The sequence below is a fragment of the Lacerta agilis genome, chromosome 10 (genome assembly GCF_009819535.1).
Source record: "Lacerta agilis isolate rLacAgi1 chromosome 10, rLacAgi1.pri, whole genome shotgun sequence".
Taxonomy (NCBI): Eukaryota; Metazoa; Chordata; class Lepidosauria; order Squamata; family Lacertidae; genus Lacerta; species Lacerta agilis.
In genome coordinates, this window is record NC_046321.1 from 48,043,873 (window position 1) to 48,056,954 (window position 13,082).

Here is a 13,082-nt window from a genome sequence, read left to right on the forward strand (position 1 = left end):
TGTTTATAAAAGTTAAGAGAAATGGAGAGATCCTGATGCTGGGAACCCAATATATGATGGTGGCTTCCAGGCAAGCTAAGCTGCCTTGGAAGAGCATTCCAAAGGTTAGGGTGACACACCTGGGAAGGGCCTATGCTCAGTTCCCGGTTTCCTCACTGCAGAACGTGGGGGGGTACCCAAAGGAGGGCTTCCAAATATGGAAATTGTGAATGTGCTGGTTCATGTGGCACTTTGTTTTAGTGGCTTAAAAGCATGCTTTTACTTTTTAAAAATATTCTCCTATTTAATGTTGCTTATTGAACAAGATTGGTAAAGGAGGCTGAGCAAAGTTCTCGGTCTTTTCCATTGGAATTGTCTAACCTAGCGGAATGGCAACGCTGGCCAAAATATGCGTTGTGTCCAGAGAGTCATGCAAGGCAATGAATGGGAGATTAACTTAATTAGTCTTATTTAGTGTTCCGCCAAAACTTGTCCTCTAATTTTTTTCCCTGCAAAGAGAGGCTTGTTCTCTCTTTTTTCTCTCATTTGCAGACTGCTCAATAAATAATTTTTAAATGTATAATTTTGGTTGGTATTGTGCAGGCTTCCTCAACCTTGGCCCTCCAGATGTTTTGAGACTACAATTCCCATCATCCCTAACCACTGGTCCTGCTAGCTAGGGAGTTGTAGGCCAAAAACACCTGGAGGGCTGAGGTTGAGGAAGCCTTCTATTGAGCTAACTTAATCTTTGTGAGGTTTCGTTTTGTATGGCTTTTCTTTCCACTGACCATTTCTTCAATGCTCTGCAGTTCCCTGCAGCTGCCCATTAGTTTCCTGATCTAAAAAAAAACCCACATTGGAGGAGAGATACCTTATGATATCTTCCCCTGGGATTAAGAGTGGGAACCTGGGGAGATTGGGTACCAAGTTCCCAACTTTCTATGCATTTGCCAAGTTTCTCTTTATTATTAGTTTACCCCCTTTTAAAAAACTTTAGGCAGTGATTCCTTGAAAAGTTAAAACTTATTCACAGGAAAAGCAACAACAAATCTGTAGCTGTCAAGAGCATGTTAGGCAGCCCCCCCCCCCAGATTCCTGTGCTAACAGGAGAGCGCAGCTGTGGGTTTGGGGGAAAGTGCAGACCCCTGGGAAGGCTATATAATGGAAACACTAGAGAGATAACATGTAGAGTGAAGCAGTGCTTTTCCCTCCTTAAAAATGTTTAGGGGTACTCTCATTTTGGCTCAAGAAAGCCACCATTTTATAGTTCAAATCGTGAAAAATAAATACAGTAAATGGACAAAAGTACAAAAATTCACAATGTTTAGGGGTATGCTTACCCCTGCGACCCCCCTCCCTGGAAAAAAAGCAATGGAGTGAAAGAATGGGCAGTCACCAAAAACAGTGGCCACCTTGATAGTAAGGTAAATGCCTTGCACTTCATCCATAATAATTTTCTCTCCTTAGAAAATTATAAAATCCAGGCTCCCCCCCTCATTAATTGATAGAGAATGGTTGAAAACCGTGCAGAAGAAATTTTCAGCACAGTGCAGTTAAGCTTCCTAATGAAGAAAAAACCAACACCATAGTTATTAAAGTGCTGTTTTTGAAATTGTGGATTGGGTCAAAGAAACTGAGCAGCAGGGAAGTAACATTTGGTTCGTTAAGTGCTGTAATTGGTAAGCTCTGTATAGTACTGAAGCTAATGCAGTCTTTGGATGCTTAAATAGAAACATGGTGTCTAGATTGCAAGTGTCTAGACCGCAAAAAAGGTCATAGTTCTGTTCTATTATGCACTTACTGGTCAGGCTTCATGTTCTGGCTACTGTATTTTAAGGAGGAAACTGGCAAAACCCATAACGGTAAGGTCTCTGGAAATGCAAGTCCCAGGAGGAATGCCTGGAAGAGATAAGCATGCTTGGAAAAGACTAATGAGAGACATAGTAACTGTTTCCTGGTATCTGAAAGGCTGTCTTGCAGAAGATGGAGCAGTCTTTTTCTCTACTTTCAGAGGACAGCGTTAGCGCTAATGGGTAGAAACCAAATTTTGGTTAAACATAGGAAGCTTTCCCCAATCAGTAAGAGCCTCGATAGCGGAACAAGCCACCTCTTGAGATGGCGGTCTGTTTCTTCATTGGTGGCTTTTAAGCAGAAGGTGTATTGTAGAGTTACTGTGGAGCATGGAGTTGACCTCCAAAGTTATTTCCAGTGCTTGTAACTGTCTTCGAGTTCTCTTGCTTCAGCATACACAACCAGAATATGATTTGGGTTTTGCTTCAGTTTACTCTTAGAAAACTCTTGGGGAAAATGTAAAAGGTGCTCATCTATGGATAATATATGTGATTGGTATCCAAATGAATGCCTGTATATTTCATGATATTTTGAACCATCAGTGTGCTCCATATTCTTGGAATGGCTCCTTTCCAGTTACTGTATAATATATCAATAAAATGGCAAAGCTGATCTTCAGTATATAAATTAAAGTATTAATTAGCATACTTTCTTTTGAGACTGCATTTCTAACACACACTTTCCTTGGAGTAAGTCCAATTGAACTCAGCCTGGTTTACTTCTGTATTTTTTTGTTTTGGAACTGATTAATATTTTCCATGTGCTTAAACTCTGTAATGAAACTTGACACTGTGCTACACTGAGTTTAAAAATGGGGTTTTGATCAGCTCAGTAAAATGGATATTAGTCTTACCAGCTTCAAAAACAGTTCATGAAGGTGTGGCCTAAATGTCATCAGCAAATTATTTTTACTATCTGCAATGTGCTGAATAAAATTAAACTTACAGTGAAGATTTGTTCCTAATAATAATAATAATAATTTATTATTTGTACCCCACCCATCTGGCCGGGTCTCCCCAGCCACTCTGGGCAGCTTCCAACAAATATTAAAATACAATATTGATCTCTTTTCATTTAGCATTTTGCATTCAAGGAAAAGAGAGATTTGAATGCTCAAGAGACTGTAGTATTACTTGCTGTTTCCCATCTTACATTTTTGCAAATGACACCAAGAGATAAGAGTTAGCAAAATCTGTTCTACTAACATGAAACTGAAGATAAACTGTTCAAATGTAAGATAGTCCCTCTACCACACACAGCTATCAGATTGCATAGGAAGGACAGGAAGTTCATTCAAGACAACAAGAGGAAAAGGAGGGGCAGAGGTGAGAGAAAAATAGGGGGTATATTTGTAGCACACACACACACACACACACACACACACACACCAAATTTAATCTTGGCAAACCTATTGAGTTAGACTTCTTTTCATTGTCCAAAATGTGCAGTTCACCACCTAGAAAAGCATGCACTGATTGGTTTACCAGGGTTAAAGCAAATTTGTAATTTAAACCACATTGAGTTGCCCCTTGTGATAATTCCAACAGTTGTCTCGGTGCTATAGATTTAACTTGCAGAAGTTATCTGATGGGAAGGGGATGAGTCACCTTCCACAGTGATAACCCTGTTTTATAAGTAGTTAGTGATGGTTCTTAATGATCTCAAAATTTGTGTATGAGAGAAATTCAACATTGTGCTAAGGCAAACGTTCCATCAGAAGTTAAGCTTACTCAACACATCCCTTCCCCCTCTGCCGCCTGCCTGTGCCCTGTTTTAGGAGTTCTCCCAACCCCAACCAAGCCAATTTTGGAAGGGGCAAGGGGAAGTCTTTTTGCGCTGGTGGAAGTCCTTGTGTGGGCTTCTGCTAGTGGGACTAACTAGTTTAATATGTACAGCCCTGTGTTTCTCAAATTGGCTAGTGTATTGACACATATTTCAGGGTCTAACTCAGCATGATTATTAAAGAATTGCGGTCTGTAACTTTTTTTTTTTTGTAAGTAGCTATCACTACCACCATAGAACCCCAAAGCATATTTTTGCTTGAGGAAGTTCATTCTAGTGGTTTAAATAGTGACACTTCTTTCCAATAGTGTGTTTGCGTTTCAAATTAAAAGCTAAAAGTTGTTTCTCATCTAGTCTGAGATCTTTTGTTAAAGTCCAGTGCATTTTACAAGTTGAAATCATGCAGCCAGAAGTAAGCAGTTCAGCGAAGCACAATGTGCTTCTGCACTTCAATATTTATCATTATGCCACTGAGCATGAGATGCTGCTAACAAGCATCTAAAATGTCCCAGAGTATATGTAAGAATTGCCTTGGGATCGTTTATGATGACCCGACCACATCATACATTTTTTCTTGACATTCCCCCCCCCCCATTTGCTAATTCTGTATCTTTATTTATATTCCAGGTATATAGATTATAGAAGTATTTTCTCCATTATACTGCTGCTCAGTCTGTAGAGTTTTTGTGAGTTTCGGCTTTTTTAGAAACATGCAATTAAAAGCACTCAACTGTTTATTTGAAAAACAGGTTTGTTTTTTTAAGCCCCTTGGGCTGTTATCACCTAATATATATGCACACCAGCGAGTTTGACATTTCTTTGTTTTGAAAACAGCAACCAAGATTTTTTGTTGTAACATTTGACTTTCCAACTTGTTTTCAGAGCTCTTAATTGATGAACTGCAACTGAGTGTCCTGACACTTCCCCACTGACCGTGTGTGTTTTAGAAATGGAGCCAAAGGGAGGCAACCTGACATTTGGCTTCCAGCGAAGCTCGACATCTGATGATGACTCTGGTTGTGCCCTAGAAGAATATGCATGGGTTCCTCCAGGTCTCAGACCTGAACAGGTAAGAGCTTACAAAAAGAGGCAGCTCTTTTATTTGTTAATTTGATTTAAAATATTTTCTACAGCAAGTTATTTGTCGGACCTTAATTTCTTTGACTCTTTAAGTGTCCTTTTATGCTGACATGCATAGTTAGTGGTCCAAAAGCAAAAGATTAACCCAGTTTCCCCTTACTTAGGCAGCACTATTCTCGTGACTTTCTGCAGGAAATGATAATCAAACTTTGAACTCCTTAACTGTGTAGATGAAGCAAAAGACCTTTTTTATATTGGGGATTTGTCAGTAGTTTTGTTAATCTTAACTTAAAAAACAATGCTACCCATAGAGCAAAATAAACTTTTGGTGGAATAATTTTATTTTTTGAGAACTACACTGAAAAAAAAGGACAAATTCTTAGTGGATTTCCACTTTTATCAGATGGGAAATGGGAGTTTTTTCCAACCTTCTCCAAATTTACAAACAAATGTTTGTTTCTTTATTTAACCTGAAAGATTAAAACCTGTCGATTATAACTGTTATTTTTTTTCTGGATATCTTCACACGTTGGGTGACAAAAGGCAGAAAGAAAATGTGGAATTTTAACAGACTTGCTGACAATCCTTGAAGGATGTGGAAATTAGATGTGCATAATTTATGGCACCCCTAATTGCCACTGCAAATAGCATTCCAAAACAGCAATTCAACAGCTGGGTTCTGGCTATCTGAAGCAATCCAGTTTCACAGAGTTGGCTCACCTGCTCTTCTTAGCAAGAGGAATGCAAACTTTTGCCGGACATCTAAAGAAGAAAATCCTAGTGTCTCTTGTTAAAAACAACAACAGCCCTAAGATAACAGCAGTAGATAAGAGGGAGTGCATGGGTCATTATGAATATTTCTGGTCTCTGTTCAGGTGCAGCTCTACTTTGCTTGTTTGTCTGAGGAGAAGATCCCTTACGTTAACAGTCCTGGAGAGAAACACCGAATCAAGCAGCTTCTGTATCAGCTGCCACCCCACGATAATGAGGTAGATATGGTCAAGCATTTCTCGCCCTGCAGTCCGGGCAGAAGGTCCAATTTGCTGAATGTGCAACAAGCCTGTGATTTTCTCAATTACGGCACTGTGTTAAGGGAACTATTATATCTGGCCACAATTCTCCATTCCCTGGCAAACTCCTGAATGCATTACTGTGGTAGTGGTACGTCATGCGTGGGTCTGCCTTTGAAGACAGTATATAGATGCTTCAGTTGGTACAGAATATAGCTGTCATCATTTTGACTGCAGAGTTTATTTGGGTAGTATCTTATTTAGTGTTAAGGGTTCCACTTCTTGTTCACTTCCGAGGCCAACTCAGGGGACTGATACTTTGAATGACTTGAGACATAGCTACCTGAAGTGCCTTCCTCCAGCTCCCACACCATTGATGTCTACATTTCTGCTTCTTCCTCTGTTAGGGGTGTGGGTGACACTTGAATTTATGGGAGGACTACCTTGCACCAGTATTGCTATCTTTTCGGCACCAGGCTATTAAATAAAACACCCTAGGCTTTTGAAATGCATTTGGCGTTTTACAATCTTGCTGGCTGCTAGTGTGTGCTGGTTGCTTTACTCTGTGGCTTATGCTATTTTAACTTTGTCAAAAGCCCTTCACCAGATAACGTTGTGTAGATTTAGTAAATAAAAGTGTGTTGCAAGAGATCACGAGATTCCATTCTACAGAGGAATCTACCTTCTGTGTATTTGCATGATTACCTGCTCTGGTGTTCCAGCGAACTACTCTGAGAGCAGGTAAATAGTGCTGTATCTCTGCATCTGTTGTGATTGTCATTCCTGGTGCAAAGATGCAGAGACACAGCAGAATGACCTGAAAAGGAGTAAACTAGGAAGGCCAACTCACACAGAAACACAAGAGGTGAGGTTCTCTGAGGCAAGTAGCTCCCTTGTACACTGAATGCAAACATCTTTGGATGTAAGTAACCAAACCTCTCAGCTTTTTCCTTTGAAAAGTACTTGCTTAATGATATCTAATCATTATGCTGGTACAGTGAGTATAGGTGCCAGATGTAGTAGAGGTTTGGGCTGGGCAGGTTGGGTTTGTAGTATCTCATTAAAGGTACTAGACAAGAAACTACTGTCAAGGCTTGGGGCAAGTACTGTTTGCCAAGTCTCGGTGGTATATCCATTTGAGTGTATTGTGTTAACTGTGCTGATATAAGTAATGTTTCCCCAAACAGTCCTAAATTACAAAAGCCTGAGGCTCATACAATGTAATCAAGTTTTAATCTATTCCATCCCTTTACTTCACTGTTATAGTCTAAAGGGGGGGGGGACCTGGAAGGAACTTTGCTTAAAGCATTTTGTATTAACTTGTAAAACTAAATGCCCTTATACCATCTCCAAAAAGCAATGTCTGCATATAGGGTAGAACTGCACTCACATCTTCTGATCGTTGCCTCGTGTCACTGTACCAGTTCACATTACTAAAGACCTGAATCATTGAACAGGAGTGAAAACGTCAGAAGGAATCTGTTTTCAGCTCTCTTCCATTTTGATGGACATAGTCCCTTCTGAGATAGATTTCTGAGGAAAGACAGACTGGTTTTTATGTATATATAAAAGTGCATTTCTTTCCAATATAACTAGCATAGATCTTAAAGTTGTTATCCTTTCCTTTTGCTGAAGGTGAGATACTGTCAGTCTCTAAGTGAAGAAGAGAAGAAGGAACTTCAAATATTTAGTTCACAACGAAAGAAGGAGGCTCTGGGACGAGGCACGGTTAAGTTGCTCTCAAGGGGAGTGATGCATGCACTCTGTGAGCAGGTAACGTTCTTATTACCCAAATTAAAAATAGTGTTGGACCTGTGTGAAGCTCAACTATAGATATTTAAAGCTACATAAGAACCAAAGTTAATGGACTAAAGCTTGAAAACGGCACGAATTTAATAAGGCTGCATAAAAGGTATGCAGTTCAGCTCTGTTAAAATGGAAAGAGCAAGTAAATATTGAACTAGAATAAACTGTTAATTATGTTAGTTGGAAGAAAAAGCAGGATGGAATTAGGCTATAGAGTATGGTGAAGATTCAACATTCATACAGTGGAAAACTAATTTGAACTTGTCTGTTCATTTGTATTTTATTTTCAGTGTGGTACAAAGATCAGTGGAGGTGAAGTTGCAGTATTTGCCTCAAGAGCTGGGCCTGGAGTCTGCTGGCATCCATCCTGCTTTGTGTGTTTCACATGCAATGAACTACTTGTTGACTTAATCTATTTCTACCAAGATGGAAAAATTCATTGTGGAAGACACCATGCAGAACTACTCAAGCCGCGTTGCTCGGCATGTGATGAGGTAATACCACATTCCCATAACACTTAAAAGCTGGAGGTCGAAATGAGAATTGTGCTCTTTGCTCAATTAAGCAGCTAGCTTCCTGAAGACAACTGAAAACTTGAGGGTAGTATTCTACTAACCTTTGCTCAGACTAAGACCCATTGAAATAAACACATTGAATACCACCCTGAGATTCTCTTGACTTTTCACACATTAACTTCTCCAGTAAATTGAAGAAACGTTCCTTGCAAAAAAAAAATATTGTTAAACATAGTGGCTGCAAATGTGCTATCCACATCTTTGCCTAAACTATTTCCTCCCCTCCTAGATTATTTTTGCTGATGAATGCACAGAAGCGGAAGGTCGCCACTGGCACATGAAACACTTTTGTTGCCTTGAGTGTGAAACTATCCTTGGAGGACAGAGATACATTATGAAGGACGGGCGCCCATTCTGTTGTGGCTGCTTTGAGTCCCTCTACGCAGAGTATTGTGAGACTTGTGGGGAACACATAGGTAAGTGTATGTTAACACAGGGGAAAAATGGGTACACTACAAATTAAGCTAGAAGCTCAAGTTTCTAATCTGTAGGTGAAGGGGTCTCTGAAAATGAATGATAAAAGTGTTGCCTGTTGGGGGGACAGTTGGCATCTAGGGTTTTGTTGGGGGGGGCTTAATCTCCCAAGTTTGTGTCTGTTAAGTTATAAAATAAACATTTAGTAACAATCTCAGAATGATGACCTCAAAGTCACCATACTTGATGAAAGGCTTCAAGGAGAAGCTCCAAGCATGTTTGCTAAACTAGTCTGCTGGCAATTTCAATTTCATTTAATTTGAAGTATGAGTTTCTTTTATTACTTCAGCTGTGTTAAATTAGCAAAGAACAGCTAGTTCTGAAAACTGGTATACCGCCAAGTGAAAACTTTTCATCCATCCACTGTTGTGAAGTGGGTTCTGGTGCCACAAAAAGCTTTGTTGCAACAGATCTGTTAGTATTCAGTGTGGCTCCGATTTTTTCTTTTCTAATTGACACCAGCATGCTTCTAGCAGATATGTGCACACACACACACACACACACACAAAACCCATCTCAACTACTCCTTTTCTTAACAGGGGTTGACCACGCTCAGATGACTTACGATGGACAACATTGGCATGCCACAGAAACATGCTTTTCTTGCGCTCACTGCAAAGTTTCCTTACTTGGCTGCCCTTTCCTTCCCAAGCAAGGACAGATTTATTGCTCCAAGTCATGCAGTCTGGGAGAGGATGTTCATGCTTCGGACTCTTCCGACTCTGCTTTCCAGTCTGCTCGCTCAAGAGACTCCAGGAGAAGTGTTCGCATGGGGAAAAGCAGCCGGTCAGCAGATCAGTGCAGGCAGTCTCTCCTCTTGTCCCCAGCTCTGAACTACAAATTCCCTGGCCTTTCTAGCACTGCTGATGATACACTCTCACGGAAACTGGATGACTTAAGTCTTTCAAGGCAAGGAGTAGGCTTTGTTGATGAAGAGCTCTGGAAAGGAAGGCAGGAGGAAATGCCTGATGATCCAGAAGAATGGGCTGAGCATGAAGACTACATGACTCAGCTGCTCCTAAAGTTTGGCGACAAAGGCCTTTTTCAGCAGCCAGTGGAAGCAGACGTTAGATCAAACGAGCAGTGGATTTGCGAGAGCATGGTGAAAGGCAGATCGGAGATGAAGAAAAACAGTCAGAGCCTAGCGAGCAAGAAATACCACTCAAATATGTACTGGGCACAGTCCCAAGATGGCCTAGGCGACTCTGCCTATGGTAGCCACCCGGGCCCTGCCAGCAGCAGGAAAATCCAGGAGTTGGACATGGAACATGCCGCAACTAGATACAAACATGACCAAAAGCAATGGTATGATGATTCGCTGGAGCGATTGTCAAACCTGAAACAAGAGCAGTGTGTTCGGGATTCAATGGATTCCCTGGCTTTATCTAATATCACAGGTAAGAGGATCAAGAGAATGTAATATTGTGATTTGCACTTCCATTTAGAAAGCACTAATGATACCTAATCTATAGTTAGCATTCATCCCAACAGATTTGCTTCTTACTAGTAGGCTGTAAGAGGTATGCTCTGTGCAAGGCTTTTCTTTCTTTCTCTTGGGCTTGTTGTGCAGATACCACCCCAGTTGAGGCGTGGGAATTTAAGATGAGATATGAGTCTTTGATACGGGGTTCTTCTCTTTTTATTACTAACCAGCTGAACACTGCATATAAGTTTCCACTGCTGCCTTCCTCCTCCCTTTTGCCTTAGCTGAGCCTGACAGGGTAGGGGAGATAAGGGCCTACGATTTTTACTAACTATAGGGCAGTGGTGTCCAAACTTTTTTCAAAGAGGGCCAGATTTGATGAAGTGAAGGGCCAACCAAAGTTAAACATTTTTTTTAGGATTGAAGTTGTTGAGCTTTTTAAAGGATTTTACCCCAGGAAATATACTGCCACAGGGGCCAGATTAAACCAAGCTATCCTTCGTAACCCACACTTGAGTAACTTAGCAAGAGCTGAAATTTATAAACATTTGGATCTGAACTGTGGGAAATAATGGTGGTGGATTAATGAAAACTACTTCATTATATTGTATTCCTCTTAGGTGCTTCGGCTGATGGAGAAGTCAAACCAAGACCTTCTTTGTATTCCTTACAAACCTACCCAGAGCTGGAAGTAGAGGATTGTGAGAAAATGAGCAACATGGGCACTCTGAACTCCTCAATGCTTCATAGGAGTACAGAGTCTTTAAAAAGTTTAAGTTCTGAATTATGCCAAGGCAAGACACTGCCAGAGGAAAAGCCAATGCATGTGCCAGTACTGAGAAGATCCAAATCGCAGACTAGACCTCAGCAAGTCAAGTTTTCAGATGATGTCATTGACAATGGAAGTTACGAGAATCTCGAAATCCGCCAGCCTCCTATGAGTGAAAGGACTCGAAGGCGTGTTTATAAGTTTGAAGACCCTGGGAAGAGACACCAGCATCGCCGCAGGAGGAGTAGGAAGTCTAGGTCCGATAATGCGCTTCACTTGGTTGCAGAAAGAAAATCTCCACCAAAGGAAAGACTTAATTTTTATTCTCCTCAGGATTATGACAAGTTTGTTCAGAATAAAGGTCCTGCCGTTCGAGCATACACTCCAAACCCATACAGCCAATATACTCATATTTCCTCAGACTACACAATGAGGAACCAGAGGGACCAGTTTCTTGGATTTTTTGGAGAGGAGGAAGACTCTTGGTGCTCATCTTCATCCTCCTCATCCGATTCTGAAGAAGAAGGTTACTTCTTAGGACAGCCCATTCCACAGCCCCGACCAGTCAGATACCCCTACTATACAGATATCCTTTCCAGCCCGACTGCTGAACTCCCCAGTTCTCAGTTTGGACAGAGGGTAACCAAATCTAAAAAGAGAAAACCTCCCAAAGGCAAAAACTGTATAATTTCTTAATTTTGAACTGTTTCTTCACTGTTCTTCAAATGTTATGTACATAAATGGTTAAAACAACTTGTGTAACCTGTAACGGGGCAGTCTCTTGTCCATGTTCGCTATAAAGGCCTTGCAATCAATAATCAGTTGAATCAGGAGGGAGTGGTAGAAGAATAATTTGAAAGAGTTTATAATACTGTTCAGATGTGGTTTTAGATAGCCTTACCAGCAAGAATGCCAGTCAGTATCTTAGGTTTAGACATTGCCTGCTACTTCTGTTGCCTAGCTAAGACACAGTATCTCAATTATAGTGTGCAACCCTATTCATCCTATAGATATGACTGTAGCCCAACCATTTTGATGCTAAGCAAGAATGTTGTTTCTGTACAGGGCAAAATGCATCAGATTGACTATTCTATTTGCTTTGCATTGTATCTGAGTGACCCTCAGGTAAATTAATTTAAATATATGGTGTTCCTTGCCCTTAAAAATATGGTGTAAGCTACAGCCCCTACTTATGAAGTTAATTGCATTAAGTCAGTGAGTCTGCTTATATTAAACTTTTGTGAAAATAAGTCTGAGAATCCTGTATATTTGAAACACTACCCCAAGTTCCAAATGTAGCACATAAGCAAAAATTAGAGCCATCTGATATTTATAATGTAGTATTTCATAGCTAAATCTGTATTTGTAACTTAATGGTGCAAATAATGTACATATTGTAAAGTTGAGATTTAACAGACTATTTTTATATCCCTGAATTGCAAGACATTTGTTTAAAATACCATTAGTTTTGTTTGAGGGTTTAACAGCAGTTTGAGTCAAGCGGGGGGTTTGTTAAATGTTCATAAGTTTATAGTAGTGAAATGTTTAATTTTTGACGGAAAAGCTCTGTTTTGCATGGTAGGAGCTATGTAAATACTGTTTAAGCTATGGTACGTAATATTAAAGGAATTATTTATGGGTTAAGACAACTAAGTGTAAAGCAACATTACAACAAAACACTTCATTTTCACTGTTTCCATATGGCAGGCTTGAATCTAATAACATGCTTTAAAATGAGCATCTGATTTGTGACCAGGTGAAATGCACCATGTTGTATAGAAGTAGTTGAAAAATAAATCAGCTATACGGTAGTGTTAAAAGCTGCTTGATAGCAGCAGGTTTCCTAGTAGCAACCAAGCCACCCCACAGGCAGTAAACATGGCCCCTATGCTGTCAAAGGAAGACTTTGTGTGTGTGTGAGAAAGAGAGAATGCAGATGTTCTTCCTACAAAAGGCATTGACATCTTTCAGCTCAGTCTGTGTCTTAGCAGCGTTTGCAATGTGTTATTTGCTGTTCATCCACCACAACCATGTCATAGTTCATAAGCATATGCTTAACCTGCTTATACGGACAACTATTATGTTGTCCACTTTGGAGATAACTCAGGCAGATTTAATTGATCCTAATGTGATGCCATCCACACTAAGCGTCACACTGGTGAATCCTTTGAGGTAGTTTACTTAATCCCATATTGCAGGTGAAAGCTATGAGCAAGTTAACACATGTTCACTCTCCCTTATCGGTGGAGGGGAGAAATGCACACATTAAGCATCATTGCTTCTAGAGTGATTATGCTACCTCCAATTACCCTATACGTAGATGTGTGTACACA

The 13,082-nt window shown here is 40.3% G+C and overlaps 1 protein-coding gene across 1 annotated transcript in view; it reads left to right on the forward strand.

The window, feature by feature from the left end:
• PRICKLE1 (prickle planar cell polarity protein 1) overlaps positions 1-12,398 on the forward strand; it is a 66,425-nt gene extending 54,027 nt beyond the window's left edge. The window contains exons 2-8 of the mRNA XM_033161546.1: positions 4,495-4,681; positions 5,568-5,681; positions 7,338-7,475; positions 7,799-8,002; positions 8,313-8,499; positions 9,097-9,954; positions 10,601-12,398. Coding sequence (XP_033017437.1) covers positions 4,562-4,681; positions 5,568-5,681; positions 7,338-7,475; positions 7,799-8,002; positions 8,313-8,499; positions 9,097-9,954; positions 10,601-11,445 — 2,466 coding nt within the window. The 5' untranslated portion in view covers positions 4,495-4,561 and the 3' untranslated portion in view covers positions 11,446-12,398. The remainder of the gene's footprint in view (positions 1-4,494; positions 4,682-5,567; positions 5,682-7,337; positions 7,476-7,798; positions 8,003-8,312; positions 8,500-9,096; positions 9,955-10,600) is intronic.
• Positions 12,399-13,082: the final 684 nt, after the last annotated feature.